Source organism: Coffea arabica, chromosome 8c (assembly GCF_036785885.1).
Source record: "Coffea arabica cultivar ET-39 chromosome 8c, Coffea Arabica ET-39 HiFi, whole genome shotgun sequence".
NCBI classification, from domain to species: Eukaryota; Viridiplantae; Streptophyta; class Magnoliopsida; order Gentianales; family Rubiaceae; genus Coffea; species Coffea arabica.
The window spans coordinates 4569490-4594358 of record NC_092325.1 but is presented as its reverse complement, the minus strand read 5'-3'; the positions used below and the strand labels follow the sequence as shown (position 1 = coordinate 4594358).

The 24869-nt window shown below is 36.3% G+C and overlaps 2 protein-coding genes and 1 pseudogene across 2 annotated transcripts; 1 reads left to right on the top strand and 2 right to left on the bottom strand.

Moving 5' to 3' along the window:
* Positions 1–726: 726 nt before the first annotated feature.
* Positions 727–3631, bottom strand: LOC113702971 (uncharacterized; annotated as a pseudogene).
* A 1213-nt stretch (positions 3632–4844) lies between these two features.
* Positions 4845–15339, bottom strand: LOC113702756 (extra-large guanine nucleotide-binding protein 3). Its single transcript, XM_072064127.1, has 10 exons — positions 14984–15339; positions 14663–14850; positions 13220–14515; positions 12984–13121; positions 10215–10319; positions 9937–10116; positions 8609–8786; positions 7686–7933; positions 6620–6792; positions 4845–5851 (listed from the first exon to the last, which is right to left on the bottom strand). The coding sequence occupies exons 3-10, from the start codon at positions 14198–14200 to the stop codon at positions 5254–5256; spliced, it is 2601 nt and encodes an 866-aa protein (XP_071920228.1). The 5' UTR covers positions 14201–14515; positions 14663–14850; positions 14984–15339; the 3' UTR covers positions 4845–5253.
* Positions 15340–21632: 6293 nt separating this feature from the next.
* LOC113693197 (pentatricopeptide repeat-containing protein At1g31920-like) lies at positions 21633–23983 on the top strand. Its single transcript, XM_027211769.2, has one exon. It carries the CDS (start codon positions 22135–22137, stop codon positions 23950–23952), a length of 1818 nt encoding a protein of 605 aa, XP_027067570.2. The 5' UTR covers positions 21633–22134; the 3' UTR covers positions 23953–23983.
* The last annotated feature ends 886 nt before the right edge of the window (positions 23984–24869 follow it).

Genomic DNA, 24869 nt, shown 5'->3' with positions numbered 1-24869 from the left:
TGGTACACTTCTGTTTACATCAAATCAACCAAAGTGGTTTGGTAGATACTAAGATGATGGTGGCGGCAGCAACACAAAACCAGTGTAGTTGGCCGTTTTGTGGCTGCTGATGGCCAAGAAAGAGAGGAAGGTTTGATGGCAATGGAGGTGGCAGGAATTGAGAGAGGATCCTATGAAATAAAAGAAAGAAGCAGCCTGAGTGGACGGTTGATTAAAAATGGCAAAGATGCTGATAACCAGCTTGCATTTCGTCTTGTTTGATATTGTCATAGAAAATTGATTAAAGAAATGGCTAGTGAAAGACAAATGCCTACCAAGAAAACAATTTTTTTGTTTCAGTATCGTCTGAACAATAGATAGGTTTAACTACTTACATGATAGCAGAATTAAAATGAGCGCAAAATCGAGAGTTTATGTTTTCTTTCTTGTGGTTGCAAACGAGTTCATTACTTCGATTTACTGTACTATTAATTATTTACTACTTTCAACTTTAAGAGCAAACAAGAACGTTGAAAATCAGAAAGTAGGAAACATGTCTACCCTCTTTTGTTGGGGCATAACTAATTTTTGTAGCTGCAAGTGCAGGAAATTACACCAAAGAAAACAGGCTTGCTTTTGAGATTTTGTTCTATATTTTCAGGTTATTTAAAAACAAAATCAAAGAACAAAATACTAACAGCCACTCAATAAAAATAGATCCAGGCTATCAAGAAACTAACGAGAGAATTTTGGAAAGTGGCAAGAATTCATTTGGCAACAATTTATTTTTTAAATAGTCACCAAAGATACACGACCAGTAGCCAGAGCCCAAAAGCAAGACAGAAAAGTGAAGAACACAAGCCAGACAAAAGAAAACTACGATGGAGGATTCAATCATGTCAGTCAACATTCCACAAAAACAGCAGACCTTCCAGACAAAAAACTTTTGCGTGTCTGAAGAACTCTCAACTTTTGCATCAAAACCATAACACCAGCATCCTGTCTCATCCCTTCCTTCCCTAAATGCTTGAAGTACATTGCGAGCCAAATGATGCACATCAACCAGACTGCCTGGTGTCAGCAAGTTGCAGGAACCATGACGCCCCAAAAACAGTAAGCCATTCCAAACCCATTTAGTAAGAGATCCACAAGCAACAGCAAGAAAGATGATACATAGCCCCACTCGCTCACAAAGTTAAAAAATGAAGAACTAGAGTGGCCAGCCGTCATGCCTGCAAATGCCAGGAAGCACCCCAAAAAGCCTGCATATTTTGCATCACACACACGTATTACTCCATGACAACCAAAATGCTTATATACACAGTTAAAACATAATATAGCTGTCAAGAAGTACAAAAGACATCCCATCAATCAAATGCAATTCGTAATTTAACTTTAAACATGAAACCAAACAAGAGTATCAAGTGTTCAAGGAACATTTACAACATAAAATAATGGTATTCAGAAAAGCAAAGCGAAAGACTGTGGAACGCAGCATCATCCCAACCTTTTCCAATTTATAGACACAAGGAAACAAAAAAAAAAAGAAGGGAAAAAAATAAGGTTGACATTTCTGTGCCTATGGTAACTACAATAGTAAAACCGACAAGCTTATATTGAAGCCATAGAGATACAACCAACAGAAACATAAAACAATGTCTTAAGGCAATAGCATGCTTATGATACTCACATAGAATAGCTTTCAACGATTTTATGCATTTCATGGCTTCATGGGATGTCAAGTCACCTTCAAGGCAATATGTGGAATGTACTGTCAATTTATTGGATATTCAGGTACTGGCAGTGTAAGTAGCAGCCTGTAAATTTTTACGCAGATTGCGAGTTGGCTTCTTAGTGTAACAAGAATTCCATTCTCCACCATCCTGAGCATAGTAATCCATGGGATAATCCACAACAACCTCATTCTTCTCCTTCCTATCTCCATTATTACTCGCACAACATGATTTATTCTCAGAACACTCTGATCCACTGCTGCAACTCAACTCCACACCAGCCTTTGATTTCCTCTCCCACCACCCCGATAAATCACCAAGAGCAATCTCTGCTTCAAAAGTAGTCAAAAGCGGCTTCCCAAATGCATCCCCCCAATCAATTGACAACCTAGGACAAGCAATTTGAACCCAAGCATCCACTGAGTCCTCAAACAATGCAATCCTTTGAGGAGATAACTCAGACATCAAAACCACCATCCAATCCAAACCTTTCTCCATCATCTTCCCTTCCAACCTCTCCAAAATCCTCGGATTCCCTTGCCTCCCCAACGTCCCCAACACAAGCCCCCAATTCTTAGCCCCTCTTGCCCTCTCAATCGCCCTCCTTCTCTCCTCCTTCATTCCGTCATAATCATACTCCTCCAAAAACAACTTCCCCAAATACGGATCATACCTAAATGTTTTAACCCCAGGATTTGCTATCATAAACGCCTCCAAATGAAACCTGCCATCCGCCACAAATATTATAACCTCCTCATTTTCCTCCTTTCCCTCCCTCTCAACGCGGGTGAATTCTTTATTGATACTCACACTAGGGGCAGTGCACCCCAGTACCTCCCCAGCGGACAGGGGTTTTGCCTGGGGAACTAAAACCCTAAACCCTAATTTCTCCAACTCGGGCTTTACAGCCCTAATAGCATGGGAAAATTGTATAGTCCCAGCTAAAATAAAGCTGAAATTTTCAGAACTCGAAAAATTCAGCTTTATTTGATTAAACAATTTATTACTATCAATAAATATCTCGACAAATATATATAAACAAGGAATAGCAGTAAAATCAATGGGAACGAGGCAACTATGACCGAAGTGGATTAACAGGTCGGCGGAGAGAGCGGCGGCCGAGAGGTCGTCGACGCAGCACGCGCCGTATGTGACGTCACCGAGGACGAAGCAGTGGGTGACCGAAGTAAAGGTCTGGAGGATATCGGAGATGATGAGAGAGTACATGAGAAGGCCTTCCGGGAACTGGAGGGCAACGCGCTTTGCGGCGGAGGAGCGAACGCGCCACACGCACTTGTGGATTTCGAAATTGTAGTTGGATGGTAAGACGGAGATGGCAGAGTTCAGAGCGGCGTCGTTCAGGATGGAGTCCGGAATTTGGTTTTTTACAAAGCGTTTGGGGCGGGCTTTGGAGGCGGCGGCGGCGGGGGGTGGAAGGCGGAGGAGGTCGCTGGATTTCAGGTCGGCTTGATCCATTTTATGGTGATTTTGTAAAATGGGTGGGGGGCCTATCGGAGCTTTTGTAGAAAGTGGAGGGAAATTAGAGTTAGAAGGTGCTATCACGCCTTGAAGTGTACGGGTAATGGGTCGAAAAGAAGGCACAACTTCGAGACAGTACATAAACCGCGCTTTTTCCACGCAAGTGTCAGTTTGTCCACTTAATAATCACGCCTTCAAGGTAGTAGTTTTACTGGTGAAATAACGATTTGGAGAATCGAGAAAGAAGGCGTGTCCTGATTCGGCAAGCTAAAACTCAGAGCCTCGGCAGTAAGGGCGATTCAGGGTTAAATATGTTGAAATAAGGATGACAACTGGTAGGGAAACCCCAACTAGCCGTGGGTGTCCAACCTGATGGTTAATCCGATTATACAATCAATGGATTATCCGTTAAAATTTGGTCATCGACGGGTAGTCGGGTACTTTGATAGGATTTTGTAACAGGATCCTAATATATATATATATATATATATAATTTTATAGTCTGTTATCGCTTTTCTTAATTTTATAATTCAATAAGATACGACTCTCATCCAACACAATTAAAGATAATTATGATTAAAAAAACAAAAGAATGTTGATTTAACCCTTCATTGAATGTTGACAAAAAGAAATATCAAGGTGAATCTTTAAAGTTAAAGTAATTCCTATAAAATAAAATAAAAAAAGTACAAAAGCTATTGCAAAGGATTTCAAAGATTTAATCTATTAGTTTTTTATTCAACCCTTTAATTAAAATAGCTATTTACTAAAGGTCTTATCCCCACTCTTCTAGAAAAAGAGATTAATCTAACTTTGACAAATAGGTCGACGGGAAAAGTTTTACTTAATGTTGGATTTTTTCCATGTAACTTCAATTGCTTTACCCACATTTAAAACTCAATTTAACATGACATAAGTATTGATTTTTGTTTGATAAAGGTTAATTTTTTTTTAGCTATTAAGTTTAGTGAGTAGAAGGTATTCGATGGATAATCCGAACCTCCAAGTAAGAGGGTTTGATAGTGGGAATTAAAACCCGTAGGATTATTCGATAGGATTGGATAAAATATATAGATATGTGGATTAGAATTTGATAAGAGAGATTTTAGATGGTACTCGATTTGCTACCATTTCTACGGTGAAATAGCAAAAAATCACGACTTTGGCAGTTGGGCATTTCAAGATTAAAGAAGGATATCATTGCGTCTGAGGATAAAGCGCAGTTTTCTAGATATGCCTTTCGGGTGGGCATGATTCAGACAACAAGAGGTAAAATCATGTTTTCTTTTTTTTTTTTTCCCTTGAACAATATGCGTTTCATGTAAACTTGGACAAGAACTGAGCTTTAGGTACATCATTCAGATTAGCGAGGTGATGAAAGTACGTTCGAGATTCATCATCCTCAATGCTCATTTCTACTGAAGTGAAAATCAACTCAGACAAAATATTAACATGGACCACAACTTGTATCAAATTTTGAGGTGAAATGGAGGTTATAGACAAGCTAATCTCCAAAATTTTACACACTTTAACTATAAACACCATGTTTTATGTTGACACTTCCAATGAACCAGCTCTCAATAACAACATGAGCCACCTCATGAGTAATGAAGCATCATGGATGACAAATCCGTTACCAGATACAGGCATCTGTGAGTTGAACACACTGAAAAATATTAGTTGTATGGACCTGGAAAAGTGCCTCTGAAGCAAAGATACAAGCAATCTCCTACATGTATTACAACAGCATCAAGTGCAATAAGATAGAAGACACCCTGCTCATTTGTAACATGGCAGAAGTGGTTACACAAAAGTACATGAAGTTGGGATCAAATTCAACATAAAACTTTCATCGTTCTTGTCCACCTGTGAAAACTTACAGCCTTAATATACAGTTGGGATGGTCAAATCGGATGACTTCCAGCTCAAATGCTCAAACAGCACCATAACGGATTGAGCTTTGATGGCGAAAAACTTCCAAAAACAGGGTTTATTCGATAATCATCTCCTCTCTCTTCTCCCTATCCACAATCCCAATCATATCTAAGATTAGTTTATTATTTCATTCTTGTCTGACAAAGGGTGAGGAGCTCACATCTGTCGTACTGTAAAATGAATCCCCTTCCGCGCCATAGAAATTTTCTTCCCTGTCCTCGTCCCACTTGACAACCTCCCTTATATACTTGAAGGCCTCATCAATTGTCACCCGGTCTCTTGCCCTAGCTTGCCACACAAATAGCTTTCGAGCTGTAAGGGATGCATAAAGATCTTTGAACTTCATAGCAACATAGTAGTAAGCTTGATGCGCCAGTGATTGGTTGTTGTGGTGGGGTCGCACCGGACTAAAGTCGGTAAACCACTCACAGGTACTCAGAGGCGCCCTGTTGACCTTTTCCTCGAAAAGGTCATACTTGTTTAAAATCAACACAAAAGGAGTGTCTTTGAAACAAGGGTGCCTGATCATTGTTTCAAAGAGTTCTTTACTTTGCATCATCTTGTTTTGGAGGAGCACTCCGCTACCACCTTGCTCCGGAGCCACTGAAATTTGATCGTAATCACTAAGAGCAGCACAGAAAACAACTACACGAACATCTTCAAACATCTCCACCCATTTGCATCCTTCATTCATTCCTTTGGCATTTACTCTAATAAGCTGGTATCTAAACAGCAAAACAGAAAGCTAACATTAAATATCACAAGTAGGTATTTTAAGTACACTGCATCTGTTTATCGGTCCTAGGAAAAAAGAAAAAGAAAAGAAAATTGCTCCACCACATTTGGTGTCACAGATGGTCAAAATCATTTGCCCCAAAATTTTGCCATTTTTATTCTGCCAATCTGTAATGCATAAGAATTCTGCCCTTTTCCCCTATCAGATATCAGCATGTCCAAATTATTCATGAAAAAAGATAGCATTGTCTGCGGATAAGAGTGTCTGAGCCTCTTATGTCTTCATTTCGTTGCATAAACAAGAAAGATTGCAGTTAAGAGATCAAAGTAATAACATTTTCCCGTGGTAAGACGTAGTAACATTTTCCCATTCCTAACCACAGTCAAAGGAAAAATACCTACATTTCCAGCCTGACACTAAACAATTAGGCACAGAAATTTCATCGAGTCTTAAGTTTTGGATTTACTAAAAAGAATTGTTTAATGCAAGTGCTGATGCTAAATGCCAAACAAATGAAAACTTGGGAAAAGGATGAATTTTCGAATGCAAGGGCAGTAAGAATTTTCCCCCAAAAGATGATATTGTATAGCATCTCTGCCCAAGTCAACTTTCAATTACGAGATGTACCAGACCAATTATTGTAATAATACATTACTTTGAGAGTGAAGAACTTCATCAGCAAAACCTCCAACTTATTAGCTTTATTCCCCAATAAAAGGAAATACATGTGAATATATGAGACAGGAAAGATAACCACCTTGTAAGAGGAGGGGGTGGAGCATCCAGATTGTCTGTATAGGTTTCTGACATTGGGCTACGCTCATCCAGGGAGAACTCCATAAAAGCAAGGCCATTGCCTTGGGTGACACCTTCTGCATAGAGGATGTCTCGCTCTGTGGGTTCATATTCATTGCTAGATACTTCAACAGCCTGAGAAGGAACACATCACGATCAACTAAGTTTCCAAATTGTGAACCAGATACGAGCTCGTGGAGCTAAAACATTTTACTCGTGCAACATTGTGCCTACAACTAGTCTATGTAGACAATGAAATTAATGCAGAAAGAAAACGAACATATATGTATTATACAGCAGCTGAGGCTCACAAGTCCTGCATAAAACAAATCTCCATCTTTATTGGATTAAGAGTTCACCCTCCGCTAAGACCAAATAAGTAATTTCCTTTCACTAAGTAGTAAAGACTAGCTCTTTTAAAGCAGAAATGCCTGTATTTATGTTTGTATAAGCAATCTAACTTCCACCAAAATGGCATTTGAAAAGGACAAGCTGCTAAAGTAACATGCTCTCTTTATGCAACTTTCTCAGATATCACTTGGAAAACGCTCACAGATACAAACACACACAACTGGCCAGTGTGCTTAGTTCATGATTTATAACATCAGAATTATCAAAGTAAACTAACACACTAGTTGAGGCTATGATGGATTCATATAGAGATTCACCCTTCAAATTTCAACAAAAAGATGAATCATTGTGACTGTGTTTGGATTGGAGATTATTTGAAATAATTTTTTGAAAAAAAGTGTAGCACTTTTTGTGATGTGATGCATGTGACATAAAAAGCTGGTTGGAAAACGTGTTTATGATGCAATCAAACAAAAATTTTTTTTTGGCAAATAAGAACATATCCAAACCCAGTATAAGACCTAAAATCCAAAACCCTTTGGTACACTAACTACATAAATAGTCATGGACAACAGCAAAGTTTACAATAGGAAATTAAGATAATAAAGGATAACATGTACACTTAGCTACCAAATGTGGCTAACTAGTAAAGCACTGGAACTTAGGAAATGCCATACCCTGCTTAAGAAGTACTCTGCCACATCTGGAAGGAAGTGAAGTTCATCTTTCCTTCTGTATGACTCCTGTATGGAAGGATCTCGCCACACCTCCTCAACCAATGGAGCATATTCACGTGTTGCTGCAGGGAAAAATGCATCCAAATCTCCAGTTGCAATTATATCTAGGAGCCAGTCAGAAAAGTGCTTCAGCCTTGGGTTCAGGGAGTACACACATTGATTACTGTCACTGGAGTCAATGTCATCACCTGAGTGGAGTACAAACTCAAACATCAGAAGCAGTAGGTAGGACAACTTGGAAAGCCGAGAATATATTAGGTGGACTAGTTATGGGTTTTATCATCAAAAAGTTTCCAATGAAGGACTAGTTAAGATTTTAAAGTAGAAGGCACTGTATTCAAGAAGAAAAAGAGGAGACGCAATTACAGAAGATGAAAACTTCTCTTTCAAGAAATTTAGAAGTCCCTTCCCCCCCCCCCCCCCAAAAAAAGCATTCTCTCATATAAAAGGCTTGTCACAGAACTTTGGTACCAGCAATTTGGCTGGCAGCAGATTTCTCACATGGATTTGGAAAAGCTTCTTTCTTGAGAATCTATGCTTTGAGACGACCATTTAGCTTCAGGTATCACCAGGATTAGACTATACGTATACTGTATAAATTCTTAGACCCTACATTTAGATTTGTAGGTCCCATAATCACGAGCATTTTATGAATATCCCATGTTTTGAAGTTCATCACTGATAGCAATATGCAAGACAAAGACTAAGTATCTATTTATGGATAGTGTAGTTACAAATGATTTTCACTCAAATCACAACAGCCCAGTTATCTAGAAGAAGAAAATATTGTAGCACATGATTAAAAGTTGGTCGATGGGGAGTTCAAAAAATGGAACATGAATTGTCATCGCTTGAATCATTACCTGTTTCAGTGGTCTGTTCATTCAAAGTTAGTTCTTTTGTCCTTGACAAGGCCTCCTCCTCAAAACGCTCTCGTCCATCAAGTAAAATGCTAAGATATTTGTACATGTTGCTCGGGATCATGAGCTTAATATCCAGCAGTTCTTCAGCAGTAAACTTGTTCCCATACATAAATTTAGCCTGTTGAACCAAACATAGAATTCACAAAAAAGTCAGTACAGTGTATGACATCACAAATATGCTCTATATGGGAGGTGGTTAAGAAATAATTATGAGAAAATATTACTCAGTGCTTTGTCAACACAAGTTAAAGGATCATGCCAATTAACACCTTTTGAGAAACATCGCATTCTCAATGTATCCAACCAAAAAGTTTTAGTAAATAATTATGGCAAGTGAAAACATTGCCGAGGATGTCAAAAGAGTGCTTGATAATTGGGAAACATCCAGTTCACTTACTTGATTTACATAAATGAGATTGTCTTGCTGATCAGAAACATCTCACTTTATGAAGAATCAGTTTGAGGTTTCATGGCAACCACCAAAAATGATTCAGGCATTCTATTTGAAATAATACATTTGAACTTTTCTCTATTCATCTCAAGGTGTAGTCTTTATCTTGGATTTTTCTTTATCACTCATGATCTATCCTTTATCTTGAGCTTTCCCTTTTTTTCCTTCCCATTTTGGTGATCACAGGGATCACAAAGACTAATGCTGAGAGCAAAACTCTTCTAAGATGCAGATTAAATGTGGTGTGTAGTTCCATGTGTGCATTACAAAGAAAAATGTTAGATGTGAAATTCATAACAGAAGGAAAAGGTAGAAAAGAAAAGATGGAAAAATCATGGGGAGTGGAACTATGGAATGCAATACGCAAGGAGATTCCCACTATTAAAGAGGAAATTATCTACCACCTCTTTCAGAGAGATAATATTTCATACCAAATTGAATATCATATGAATGGAAGTTAAGATGTCTGGTTGAGTGAGTCAAAATATAACTAGAAATTTATGATCATACAGCTCTTTTGTCAAATGCAGAAAGCCAGACTGACAGATGGCTTATAAAAGGATCATACTCCAAAATCTTTAGGCAAGAACGGAATTTACTCATTATTTAACAAATAAACAAGTTGTGCACCAAAAACTTAGCTTGCTTGGAAACACAGAAAGATGGAAGCACATTTATTCTGTCTAAAGATTACAAATTAGTATCATTAGGCACAACAAGAATAACTGATTATAATTTCGTACAATTTCCATCTAAACAAACAACTTCAACAATATGCTCTAAACAAACATCAGCATGTAATCCAAATTGGAAAGACCTGTTTGAAAATGGTGCTAGTTCCAGAGCCTTGAAGTCCAATAAGTAGAAGCTTCTGAGTTCTTTTCTGTTCCAGATAATTTGGAACAGTAGTATAATTACTAGGTTCATCCCTCTGTGGATAAGGCTGACCTTGGGGTACAGGCAAGGAGAACAAAGAGCAGACAAACCGTGTTGATGCCTGTTCACCAAAGCTATAATGTTTAAACATTTCATACAACATTATTAAGACAGTATGCTCTAAAAGAAATCATTAAATATGTATATAATGATAATTACCTTTTCCCAGATATTGCCTCGGATATTATTTTGACCTTCTTCCTCATAACGACCATCATCATAGACCCAGAAGTGGGTATCACGAGGACATTGCACATTTGCAAGCTGAAACACAATAAATCGATGTTAGAGTTAAACAACTCCAGATTGCATTGAGAACTCATCCAACAGCTGCTTTGGATTTGAACAGACATGTCTCAAAATGAGTTCAAATCATGTTGGAATACATGTTTTATCTTGCTATCTACTCAAACTAAATGTCAGCAAGGAGATATGCTCAGCCCAGAAGTCTGCAAGCCAAACTTAAACAACTAGCATTTTGGGTATGCACGAAAGAATGCAAGTATATGTATCCATGCAGTCTAGCATAAGAAACATAAGATGGATGGATTAGCCAATCCAGATTGAACCAAGAGGCTTCAGTGACATTCTTAAAATTAAGCTGATTGTCCATGCAGCTTGAAGAATATCTTGGAACACAACAACCAACTTTGCTTGACATTAACTCAAGCCAATAGCGTATGAATTTTCCCAACATGAGGCAAAAGTCATTGAACATATCCAATTTATTGCATGTGATATCTAACAAAACAGAAGTCGGAAATTCACTAGCGAATAAGAAGACTCGTGTTTTTGTCCAATTGAGAGCAGAAAGAACCATTTCCCAAGTACCAGAAACAGCATGATTAGACATGATACTGTTTCCAATAGAAGCTAATTGGACCGCGGGCTGAAACTGATTTTGAGTATTGACATCTACCTAGGGTATGCTAACTTACACCTAAAACTTAGTAGATCTCTGCATACTAAGTTTAAATCTCACTAAATGATGTCAAGGAATGTTTTCTGGTTTGTTTACGGTGTTTATAGGGACTTTTTTTTTTTGAGCAATTTCCATTTTTCTCAATTCCATTTGCTGGATGATTTCCACACTAAATACTCGACAGATTCAAGAGCGTCCAGCATGTAGAACAACAGAAAAAAGAATTTTGATAACCTGACTGCTTAATGTCACTCAGTTCACAACCTGTGGATCCAGAAAGATCGCTAAAGGTTGGGCCATAAGTAAGTCTTGTCACAAAAATGCTCAGTCATTGAACAGGTATAACATATTTGACATCCCGCAGCTGAAAAATGAGTACTCCTGAGGTTCTGGATTCATGAAAAATGAATTGAAAGGAAGCATTCTGTAACAAGAGTGTAAGCAAACTATACAAGTATTTGAGGTGAAAATGAAACAAAAATAAAGAAACAAGTTAATACTGGAGAAGTAAGCATTATAGTGACAGCATATAACAGTCTCCCTTTCCGACAAGTAAAGACAGTAACACTAATCTTGAAGCAAATAAAGCATTCCAATCTTCAAAAAGAATTGGAAGGGCCTTTCTGATTCGTCTGAAAAATTTTCGAGAAAAGTAGGTTGTAAAAACTAGAAAGTAGGCTTCTGAGTTCTCATTTCAGGTTGTAAACAGCTGCAATCCAGTTCTTATTTGATCTACTCGATTTTATCTTCGTCCAGGGGTGTCTCTTTAATAATAAGAAAACTCAAGAAAGGAATCAATGTTTGGAATCAAAGAACATTTGTGTCATTAGGTATAGGTATTTGAAGAAATTGTTAACACAACTGTTTCTACAATTTTTAGTAATCGATTAATCAAAAGTTCCAATTTATGCTCTCAATGGAGTCTAACATGCAATTCTAGACCTGACCAGGTGCCTATAGTATTTTAAGTGTGACTGGAAAGATCACGCTATTCTCTAATCTCAACCAACACCACAACTAATATCCCCTACAGCCTCTAGTTCCTTTATGCAACCAAGCAGCCCACAGAGCGACCATAAACCTGATTTTTGGCTCTTCAAGCCTTTCCCTTTTGAGACTCTATTATCTCTTTTTCCTTCTCAATTACCCATACTACATACCCACTCAAATTTAAAAAAAAAAAAAAAAAAAGCACCTGTTCTACATCACTTTGCATCCTAGAGAACTAAGAACTTAAACACCACTTATGAGATCTACTACTTAATTAGTCAATGTAATTGAGGTTAAAACATGTAATTAGTTATGAAATGTCTTTTATGTCTTACGACAGAAAGACAACAGGTGGCCCAAATCCATGAGAATTCATTAGCATATAATTGAGGAAAGATGAAAAATCATGCCACTAGGATTGCTTAACTTTCTATCAGTTTATCTTTCTAAAAGCTTGAAGTAGGAAATTATGATTTATGTTATTGACCAAGTATTTGAGCAATCTTTATAAGGAACTACCCATATGAGCTACCATTTGACGTGTACTTCATTTTCCGAAAACAACGTACAACCAAAGCTCGATCAAATCTTGAAAAGTTTTCAACATCTTTTATGCCAAAAAGCTTTGGACTTTATGACTACTTTGTTCTTGAACTACTACAGTTCCAGAAAAGGTTTTGATAGACAAATTAAGACATGAGATTGGCAAGTTAAAATATGTAACCCATCACGAATATCACTGACTCATTCCCATGCACTAGAATTCCAATCTAATCATGCATAATCTGAAGGGGCTTCCCCAAACGTATCAATTACCATTACAAGACAAAGTCAGTATTAAATCTGAAAGAAAGAGTGAAGGTGGCTCTTCACTTGATTAACTTATTACAGACTAATCACCTGCTAAATATTATCTGTTAGAAACTGACTGCCCATATATAAGAATAAACAATAAACTAAGGAAATTTGGGGGGGGGGGGGGGGGGGGGGGGGGGTGGGGGGGGGGAGGAACTGACCCTCAACACTCTCAGTTCACGCTTTGTAATTTCTCTGCCATTGATGTAAACTTCAGTGTTCCCATTGCTTGCATGAGGGCTGAGTTTTCCTGTGAAATTGAGGTTCGAGCTTATGACTCTGTCTGGTTTTTCTCCCTCCTGCCAAATTAAAAGTAGGCATGCATAAGCAATTATTATTTCCAGTGAAACAAAAGCACAAGCAGTCAGCTGAACGTTAATATGGAAAACGAAGTTACCTTTCCCCACATACCAGATTCCTTGTCATACCAATACCTACCAGGTTTCAATTTTCGAGGGGGCAAAGGGCAACCAAACAGTTCAGCCATCTCTTCTGGTTTCAGAGGAAATCCATTAACAATCAGCTGCTCTGGGCGGAGTTGATTAGCAGCACATTCTTTCTCGGCTCTCATTATATGTTTGACCTCCAAAGGACTAAGCAAACGTGACAACACCCTCGAGTGTTTTCCCAGTTTGCTCCGTTTTGACTCATCAATTGGCTCCCCAATGCAGGTAACACACTTCCGCCCCTCTGGCATGGATCCCATTGCTCTGAGCACACAATTGCTGCAATACTTTGCATTGCATACAAGACAGGATTCCTTGGTTTCCCACTTTCCTTTTCCACACCTATAACAGACTCTACTCTTCTTCCTTTTTTTCTTTTCTGTAGAGACACCATCATACTCTGGGAAGACTTGCTTTTCTGATTCTACCACTCTCCTTTCAGATCTATCAATGGTATTAAATGTAACCACAGGGGCTCTCCTTCCTTCATTAGCTACATTCTTAGGAGCATTATCTGGAGGATTATGCATAGACCCTGGCGATGCTGAAGCAGATGCAGAAGAAGAATCAGGATTATGCAATACAGACACCACTGATTCTGAACTCCCTGATAGCCTTGGACTCTGATCAGGTGGACTCGTGACACTTGCAATAAGAGATACTGGCAAAGGGATAGGTTCTATCACTGGAGGAACATCACGAATCACTGATCTTCTAGACTCTGAAAATGATTCTGCAACAGATGCAGTTGGAATTTCACCTGAATTCTTACCAAGGGGTTCTACTCTAGGAAGCTCATATGGAACAGGAGGACCCTCATATTCCATAGCTATAGAATAGTCCAGATTAGCCTCGTCTTCAGGGATAGGAGCCCCGGGAGGAAGCATCTTCCTAACCATCTCCCTCCAATCCCCCTTATCATTATTCGCCATCGTTCAGATTCAAAACCACCAACTTCCCTAAGCTATCTATCCTCACAGCCTGAAGCTTTCAATCTATACTTTTAAACACCCTAAAAGTTTCATCAATCCACTTCACGAAAACGACCAAAACTGCAAGCAAAGTCGGCTACTACACAACTTTGAACACAAACACCCTTTAAGTCAGATACCAAAATAAAGATGTTAGTAGATTTTAATCACCATCACAGCTAAAAAATCAACAATCGTACACTTATTCAACTCCTTCTGATTTGCCCCACAACAAAGAAAAACGTAGCCTTTTCCCCAAACCCAGCTCTCCAAAGCCTACAAAATTGAAAAACAAAAAATAATTAATGCCAAAAATCAAAGATTGACAGCCAAGAAAATTCAACAGTCCAACCACCTGAATTTTCAGCTCCAATAAATATACAACCACCACCAAAAAAGAAAAAGATGCTTCCAAAATCGAACCTTTCTTAAAATCCAGAAGTAAATTTGAAATCTTGAACAGAAATAAATATCCAATTCTCAAAAGTTGAAACTGTTGAAAGTTTCAGAGTCAAAGTTCCACTAAACAAAGCCGCATCCTGTTAGACAAATTCAACCCCACATCACCATAAATGATACACAACTGCAATACCTCAGAATTGGACTAGCAACTGAAAATAGGAAAATGGACTGTTGAAATGTAAGCATAAGAAGTTAAGAAAAATCTAAACTTGAAGGCAAAGATGGACTGATATTATAAAAAGTAAAGAGAGAAGAAAAAAGGGGATTTTGGAGTACAAGTACCTGAGAAAGGGACATTCAACAGTGGGTTAAAAATTGATTCCACCTTTTTATTGAGCTTCAAAGGTGTGAAAAATCAAAAAGGGAGTTAAAGTTCATTTTCTTGCTTTTTAGGATTCTACTACAAATACCCTTTTTGAAAGAGGAAGAAAAATCTTCAGAAAAGAATCAAAAAGAATGGCATGTTTTCCGAACAAAGGATTGTGTAGATACAATTATAGCTAGAGAGAGAAAAAGGAGAGGGACAGGTAATTTTGCTGAATACAAAGAGATGTGTGGGGTCCACAGGAGTGCACGATCGGGCACTGTGTGCTGTGTTTGCAAGTTAAGTGGGGTGGTCTGGTCTGGAGAAGATGATGATGATGATGAGACAGGTGGGATTCTTTGAAGTGTAGGCGCGTGATCTCACGCGATGTGGGCTGAGAGTGAGATAGAATTGATGGTTAATATGTATGTGTAAAAAAAAAAAAAAAAAGGCTCATAACTCCTTTTGCTCATGCAAATGGTTGTATTTTAATTACTAGAATTTTTGAAGCATGATTGATGATGGTAATATATTAGGGACCACAAACGCTGTGTAGTTGCATTAATTTCCTTAAGATTTAGTTTAATAAATAGAAAGATCTTTTAAGTCAAACATTATTGTATTTGAATAACACGTAATTATTTTGCATTTATTTTACATTCTTTTGTTTGTGTAGGATTAATATTGAGGGATTTTATGAAGTGGAAATTATAATTCTTGATAGCCTAAAATGATTTGTGCTAGCAACTACAGCTTTAGGGTAATTTTAGTTTTTTTTTTTCTTAAAAATTGTTCCTTTTGCAACATTTGGAGAAAGCATTTTAAGAAAAAAATTCAAAAGTGATCAAATTATATTATTTCATTTTACTTCTAGAAAAAACTCGAATAAAATTATGGTTGGCTAAAGGTTGAAAATCACATACACTGAGAAACTAATCTCTATTAGTTTTTAAAATTATCACTTGAGAAGACTTAGTTAATTTGATTTGGTTTTACGATTACTAAGTAATTTTTACTCAATGTATTTTCGAGTTCCAAATAATGGAATGTAGTTTTGCAGTCTGTGAGATCAAGTGTTATACTATAGTAGAATGGGAGGGGGGGGGGGAATAATTGACAATTTGAAAGGAAATAACATGTTGCTAAATATGTTTGTAATAGTCTATTTTATACCCGAATCATTTTGTGAAAAATACTTAAGAATATCATCATGTAGTTTTGAAAATTTTATCTGCACGAGATAAAATGAGATAATCAAAATCATTTGGTGGAAATAATTTAAAATTTGCATTTTTTATTTCCAAATTTTTGGAATTTGAGTTTAGGAGCTTTACGTTTCATGGGATATGCTTTAATGTTCAACAATATGAAAAAGAAAAGGCAAACTAGTTTAGGCTTTAAAGAATTATTTGTTCATGTCATTCTAAAAATGAGTTTATTTGACTAAACTTCTACCTTAACAAAGTTGAATTCAAAAAGAATATGATTGTTAAATCCGTTATGATGAATTTCATGGTAAACTCATTCAATAAAAATTGCTAGTTAAACTTGGGATTTGCATAACAAGAGCCCTAAAGTACTAATTACACGTAGTACTTATCATTTAGATTGTCAAAAAGGTACTTAATCATTTGAAAAAAGTAAAGTCAATTAAAATGGCTGAATATAAAAGAAAGCAAAATAGTCACTTATCATTGTTTCAATGTCCTTATATAATCAACTCTAGAAAATTAATGTAAATATTAATATAAAATTTAGATCTTCTTTTAAAGTTTGACACGCATCAAATATGTCAAAATCACTAATGAATGTGCAAGTTCACCATTAGAAAAAAAAAAAAAAAAAAGAACAAGTGTACATCACAATGAGAATGAGTTATACAAAATATCATTTTGGTTTCTCTTCCTTTTTTAGTTTTTTTGTTCTTTTTTTCTTTTAGACTATTAGACAAATTATTAATTCCACTAACATAGTAAAACTGTAAAAGTCAATGTTATTCTGTCATTTGAATGAGTTACTCCTAATTTTAAATTCAGAGGTCGATATTTATTTAATTATTATTTTTTACATTTTTATACTTTGACAAAATGTATGTTCATTAATCCTCTTGTAGTTAAGACTTAAGACATTAAAGATTACCTTTAATAAAAGAGAAAAAGTCCTTAAAGAGCTAGGTCAAAATACTAATATGGAAACAGTCAAACAAGTCATGCTACTTATATATCCAAATATGTGACCTACTAAATGGCTAATCTCAACTCCCATAAAATTAGTACAAACACGTTGTCCCACGCGCCCTGGTGAACGTTAGCTTAATGTGTGTAACATTTTGCTTCTCAGTTGACCATTCAAAGGATTCAATCAAATCAAATGGTGGCAAAACTTAGATTATTTTGACATTAACCCCAACCGCATTAAAAATTTAACAATAAAAACTTTGACATTATTGGCTTTTGTTTTCTTTGTCTTGTTCCCTTGTCACCTCTTGCTAAATTTGACAATAGGCTTTCAAGTTTCAAATCTCCAAATGCCCTTCCGGGAAAGCAATGGACCAAGAATGCTAGAAAATCATCTAGTTCTAATTCTTTGTTCTCAATACAATAGTAGTAAGTTGGCATCCCTTGTCTAATTTTGCCTTTTTCTGGTTACTGCCCCAAATGAAAATATGCCTGACAGAGAAACCTTTCAAAAGTAATTATAGGCAACTTTCCATCATGTAGCATTCCTATTATGTATCTAATTGAAAAGAGCAAGTGTGGGAAAGGAAATGACATCATTTAAAGCTTCATTAGAATAAAGAGGTTTACGTGAAATACATTTCCAAAATTAGGAACTTATTAAAAGTATTTTTCAAGCTAATATATATAGTTAACTACCCATAATGTTATCCAAAGTATTTCCGAAAATTAAAGTAAGTGACTAACCATAAACCTATCTTTTAACAAGTGGTTGAGGTATTTCAAAGTTGGATTATTATACTATGAATTGATCTTTCTTACACAGTATCGGTATTTGTACATATTAACGTGAATGATATGTGTTATGCATCTGCACCAGTTAGCGTAAAAAAAAAAAATTGTATTGATACCGTAGGAAAATTAATCCCTATTTTATTTGAGATGCAAAAAGCAAGCTACTATGTGTTCCACATAAAGAAAAAAATTAACTTCCCTTTTGTTGTTCGTGTATCTATCTAAAGGAATATTAATTGGGAGTTTTTGGAGATAATTTTAAGAGTAAAAAGTTGTAGCAACATGGCATCTTGCTGGTATTTTACAGCATTTTTTTCCATGCATCCCAAGCTGCATATTCCAAAATCCAATGTCAAAGGAAGAATGGGAGGCAAAAAAGGCAGGCAAAGGACCACATTATTAATGTCAACTGGGACCAAGGAAGACTAGTCTTTCTATCTTCTCAAGTTCCTCAATGAGACAGTGAATTCACTTGATGGTGGTACAGTTGAATTATTGATATAGTCCATAACTAAATTGATCTTTTTGGTACTACGGATAGATCTTCTTCAGTCTTGATTGCACCATATTTCTACCCCATTTTATGTCGTTTGTGGTGGCCAACTGCACTTGGCAAGCTGGATTGGTTGGAATAGTGCTGTCTCCCAATTTAAAAACCAAAATAATAAGAAGAAAGGAAAATAAAAAATATAGCTAATGAGAAATGAAACATGCTAAATATTTAGTGAATATAAATATCGTTATAAGTTTAAAAACCAAATCTTTAATGGTACTTTCTATTTTCTTTACTTATTTATTTTTTTATTTTCTTTCTTTTTTTGTATTGGGGAAAATTAAGATCTATTAGATTTGCCAGGCCAAAGTACAATTTTTTAAAATCATCTCTTTTTTTTCAGAGGTAAAAGAAAAAAGAGAAAGAAAAGGAAAATATTAGAAAGCCAAAAATAAAGTAGTAAAAGGGTGAATCCGTTAATTTATTAGTTTGACTTTTTAATATTAATTGTTAGTTTTAAAAAAGAAAAACCAATTATGATAGTTTAGCTCCAATGTCGAGGAAGTTTTGGTCCAGTGGTTAAGATTGATATCCCAAAATTTAAGACTCTAAGTTCAATTTTTCTTTCCTTCTTCTAACTTTTGCTTGGAAAAAAATTTTAAAAAAAAATTTAATTCCAACCATGAGAAGGTTATATATAGATTTTTAAATAATAAAAAAGTTATATGAAAAAACATTAAATTATAGGAGGATAAAAGATAATTTACCTTCTTTTCTATGAGATCATGTTTCATAAGTTATTAGTTAAAAAAGGATTGGCTCGGATACAAAGGTTCAGCTATCCATGAACTTTTGCCATGACTCTTAAATTGGAAATACAAATTATTATTAAAAAATTGCAAATACAAATTGATTTATACTTGAACAATTTCAACGTCTGTGGTTAGGGGGGCAACTCTAAAATGTTTTAACTTCAGATTCATTTTATTTTGGGCCTTCCAAGTAACAAAATATCTCAATTTGGTCCCTCAAATTGCAAGGATCTCAATTTGGTCCTCAAAAATTAGCAAAACATCTTAATTTGGTCTCTCAAACTGTATAGGTCTTGTAATGGCCCTCTAAAGTGGTATAAAATCTCTACTTCCTCCCTCAAAATAAATAAATCTAATTTCAGTCCTCCAAATAAGACAATTGTTCCAATTTGGTCCTCAAAAATTAGCAAAACATCTTAATTTGGTCTCTCAAACTGTATAGGTCTTGTAATGGCCCTCTAAAGTAGTATAAAATCTCTACTTCCTCCCTCAAAATAAATAAATCTAATTTCAGTCCTCCAAATAAGACAATTGTTCCAATTTGGTCCTCAAAAATTAGCAAAACATCTTAATTTGGTCTCTCAAACTGTATAGGTCTTGTAATGGTCGTCTAAAGTAGTATAAAATCTCTACTTCCTCCCTCAAAATAAATAAATCTAATTTTAGTCCTCCAAATAAGACAATTGTTCCAATTTGGTCCTGCAAAGTTATTATATTAATAGTTTAATAACTATGGAAGAATAATTTAAAAAAAAACCATGGAAGAGTCAAACTGCCAAAAAGAAAACAAAGGAACATTTAATAATCTATTTACTAAGAGTTTTTCCTACTTTGGTGATTTCAATCAAAGTGCCTTCTTTCGTGAAATTAAATATGTGCAAACCTACTCTTTTTTTTTCCTATTGATAATTTTCTAAATTATTTTATATCCAAATCACAACTAACTTGTGAAATATCGCACCTTTATTATTAAAAAAAATAAAGAACAAAAGCTTCATGGAATTGTAGAACAATTCAAAGTCTGAACAAGTTTGCTATTTCTGCATTTTTTTTTTGTAATCAGCTAATTTTTTATGCCTTTTATGAAATATAGTTGAAGGATCAACTTAGCATAACTTCTTAGTTTGGAGTAACAAATTGAAAATTTTCAATTTGAGTGATCAAATTGAGTTTTTGTATTGCATTGGAGGACCAAAATAGGACTTTTATAGTTTGAAAGACAAAATTGAGATGTTAGATTGAGAGACTATATTTAGATATAGATTCGCTTTAGATGACCAAAACGATATTAACCCTTTGAATATTTACTAGCCCAATGTTTTGGAATATTTATAGGGTTAATTTTATTTTGGTCCTCTAAAGTTGTTCAAAATGTTAATTTGGTCCTCAAACTAAAAGGTCTTAATTTGGTCCTCCAAAGTAACCAAACATCTCAATTTGGTCCCTCAAACTAAAGTTATTATTTTTAAGGGTAAGGAAATTCCGATTTGGTACTCCAAAGTAGCATAGAATCTCATCTCAATTTGGTCCCTCAAACTAAAGATATTATCTTTTAAGGGTAAAGAAATTCCGATTTGGTACTCCAAAGTAGCATAGAATCTCAATTTGGTCCCCCCAAGACTGAGAAAGTTATTCCAATTTGATCATCCAAGGCTATTTTGTAAATGCATTGAAATTCGCTGATTACAGAGGAATTTAACTTCGAAAAGATATTTGAAGACAAGTTATATTAATTGTTCTTCAAGAAGCATTGGTGCATAGGCAACTGGGAAAGACTCTAGCTAGTATCTTCAAAGTTACACACAAATGAAGATACAATACCTCCTTTTGTATACCACTGACACACACACACACACACACACAAGTTTAAAAGCAAGAATATGCACCTTTGGACTAGGATTATGCTAATGAATGAGCGATTAGTGACTGTAATTATGATTGTTATTACTTATAAAGAAAAAAACCTTAGGTATCATCTTTCTAGAAGGACACTGTAAACATAAATAGGCGAAAACGGTTTACTGCCTAGATAGGATTAAACAAAGCAACAAGGAAAATTAAAAATTTGCTTATATTTTGACATGAAAATAGAGATGGCTCAATGGGACCGTTGCCATGAATTTTTCTCAAATGATGAATTCCATAATCTAGCCTTTCTATCTCTTCTCTTTTCTGTCAAAAAAAAAAAATCCAACCTTTACTAAATTTCAGCCACCATTGGGCCAATAAAAGCTGTTTTAGATACTACTAAGAGTAGGAGAAATTTAACAGTGATATATTAGTGGCTGTGGATATTTTTGAAGGTATCTCTCATAGCCAAGTGGCAGAAACATTATCCTATCACCAACATCGTTCCATGCTGCATGGGGACACAATCCTTAGGCTCAGATTCTCTCTTCTTATCTCATGGATGAGATTTCCTCCTTGTCCGTGAAACTCTTTGAAAACTGTTCCAAAAGTTTCGATCAGAATACCAAACAAAAATTTCCCAGGCTCTAATAAATCTTGCCCAAGTATCATCGCACCAATGCTCGACTGCATCATACTTTGGGACATTTGTTACTTCAGTGATCAGAATTTCACTTCAAATTATGGAAATAACTATACCCATTTTCTGTTCGGTTGATCAATCCATTAAAATTCAGCAAACATACTTTTTCGTGTCCAGGTTTGGATATCTCTGATTGTCTTTGTTCTTGATGCTTAAAAGTAGAAAGTGGAGTGAGCTACTTAGCTGCTAAAGTAGCTAAAACGTGTACATACAAAATCTTCAAGTTGCATGGTCGGGGGCCTGATTCTTACTTCATGTAGTGCTAACTTAGCCACCTCACATAGTATGACATGTTATAAGGATGGTGGGGACATCAGTCCTTTATCAGAGTCATTTCATGACACCACAGGAGGATCATTCAAGAATCCCAGAATCTGATTTCACATTGAAGGAACAAGAATGTATCGCTTTCGTGAAGAGATGCAAGAGCCTCAGAGATATGAAAGTAGTTCATTGCCAGATTGTGAAATTGGGGTTGATTTGGAGCTCTTTCTGTGCAAGCAATCTAGTTGCCACTTGTGCTCTTTCTGACTGGGGCAGCATGGACTATGCCTGCTCAATTTTTCGCCAAATAGACGACCCAGGTACTTTTGAATATAATACTGTAATTAGAGGACTAATCAAGGAAATGAGCCTAGTAGAAGCATTATTTATGTATCTTGAAATGCTTGAAAGTGGGGTGGAACCTGATAATTTCACATATCCTGCTGTTTTCAAAGCATGTGCTCTTTTAAGAACACTTGAGGAAGGAATGCAGATTCATGGGCATGTGTTTAAGCTTGGTTTTCAAGAAGATCTATTTGTGCAGAATAGCTTGATAAATCTGTATGGAAAATGTAGAGATATAAGGAATTCACGTATGGTTTTTGAGCAGATGGATCAAAAGACAATTGCTTCTTGGAGTGCTCTAGTTTCAGCTCATGCAAACTTGGGCATGTGGTCTGAATGCCTTGGGATTTTTGCTGACATGAATTCTGAAGGTTGTTTGAGGGCTGAGGAGAGTGTGCTAGTAAGTGTGCTCTCTGCTTGTACTCATTTAGGTGCACTGGATTTAGGTAGGTCTGTACATTGTTATCTAATAAGGAATATGAGTGGCCTCAATGTCATAGTGGAGACTTCCTTAATGGACATGTATATGAAATGTGGCTGCTTAGAGAAAGGGTTGTGTCTGTTTGAAAGAATGGCAAACAAGAACCAGATGTCTTACAGTGTAATGATTTCAGGGCTAGCAATGCATGGATGTGGTCAGGAAGCTCTAAGAGTCTTCTCACAAATGCTTGAAGAAGGATTACCACCAGATGATGTTATTTATGTCGGTGTACTCAGTGCTTGCAGTCATGCTGGCCTTGTCGAAGAAGGTTTGAGATGTTTCAACAAGATGAAGTATGAGAATGGGATTAAACCAACAATTCAACACTATGGGTGCATGGTTGATCTAATGGGCAGAGCAGGAATGCTTAATGAAGCTTTAGAGCTTGTCAATGGCATGCCAATGGTACCAAACGATGTTTTGTGGAGGGGTCTTCTTACTGCTTGCAAGATCCATTCAAATGTTGAATTGGCAGAGGTAGCAGCTAAAAATCTGTTTCAACTGAATTCTCATAATGCCAGTGATTATTTGACTTTATCAAATCTTTATGCAAAAGCTCAAAGATGGGAGGATGTGGCGTCTACTCGCACCAGATTAGCTGAAGAGGGCTTGAACCAAGAGCCTGGATCCAGCTCTGTGGAGGTGAAAAGGGAAGTGTTTAAGTTTGTATCTCAAGATAAGTCACATCCCCAGTGGGAGAGCGTATATGAGATGCTTCACCAGATGGAATGGCAGTTGAAATTTGAAGGGTATTCCCCAGATACATCACAAGTATCGCTGGATGTAGATGAAGAAGAGAAGAGACAGAGATTGAGTACTCACAGCCAAAAATTGGCAATTGCCTTTGCACTGATTCATACATCGCAGCATTCTCCCATCAGAATTGTTAGAAGTGTCAGAATGTGCAGTGACTGTCACACATATACTAAATTCATTTCAACCATTTATGAAAGAGAAATTACTGTAAGAGATAGGAATCGCTTCCATCATTTCAAAAATGGAACTTGCTCCTGTGGAGATTACTGGTGAATACAGGATGTTCAAATTTTTTTTTCTTCCACATCAATTTTAACTAAGTTCTTCCATCTTTAACCTTAAAGAAAGCATGCATCTCTTACCCCAAAAAAAATGCATGCATCCAGATGCAAAACTGCTGCTCAGGGAACATGAGGAAATAAATGCTTAAAAACTGCTGCATCCAACTACAAAACTGCTGCTCAGGGAACATGAGGAAATAAGTACTTAAAAAGGTGTGACAATATATTTAGGAAAATGTTATTTGCACTCCATATGTTGTTATTTGTACCCTCACTATTTGTTTTATCATATAGGCCCTATTTGACAAGTGAATTTTTTGGATACTTATATAAAATTTACTGTAACTTATCATTAAAGTTGTAGAAAAACTTTCATAATATTGAGGGTTTGGAAAAAAATTTTCTTTTCTTCTTTTTCTTTTCTCTTTCTTTTTCGTTTTCTTTTCCCTTTCTTCTTCTTCCTCCTCCTTCCATCCCCACTACCGGCCACCGGACACCACCATCTTCAGCCAACACCACCTCACCCATCTTTTTTTTTCCCTCTCTCCTCCTCCCTCCCTTCCCTCGCCCCTCCTCTAGTTGCAACCAGATGGGGGCGCGGGGCCAGGGGAAGGGAGATGGTTTGTTGCATGGTTGGTCCGCACAACTAGGTTGGCGGAAGGGGAGGGGGCTTGGGGAAGGGAGGGAGGAGAACAATAAGGGAAGAAAAAAGAAAAGAAAAGAAAAGAAAAGGACTTGCCAACATCTACGTTGGGAGGCAGAGGTGGTCTGTTGAGGTTTTTTTGTGTGTGGTAGGGGAGGGGGGGGGGGGGAGCAAGGTAGAAGAAGAAAGGAAAAAAGAGAAATTTTTTGGTGTGTTTTCCGATATTTTGAGGTGTATATTTTAAAATTTTTAAAAAGTTTTTAAAA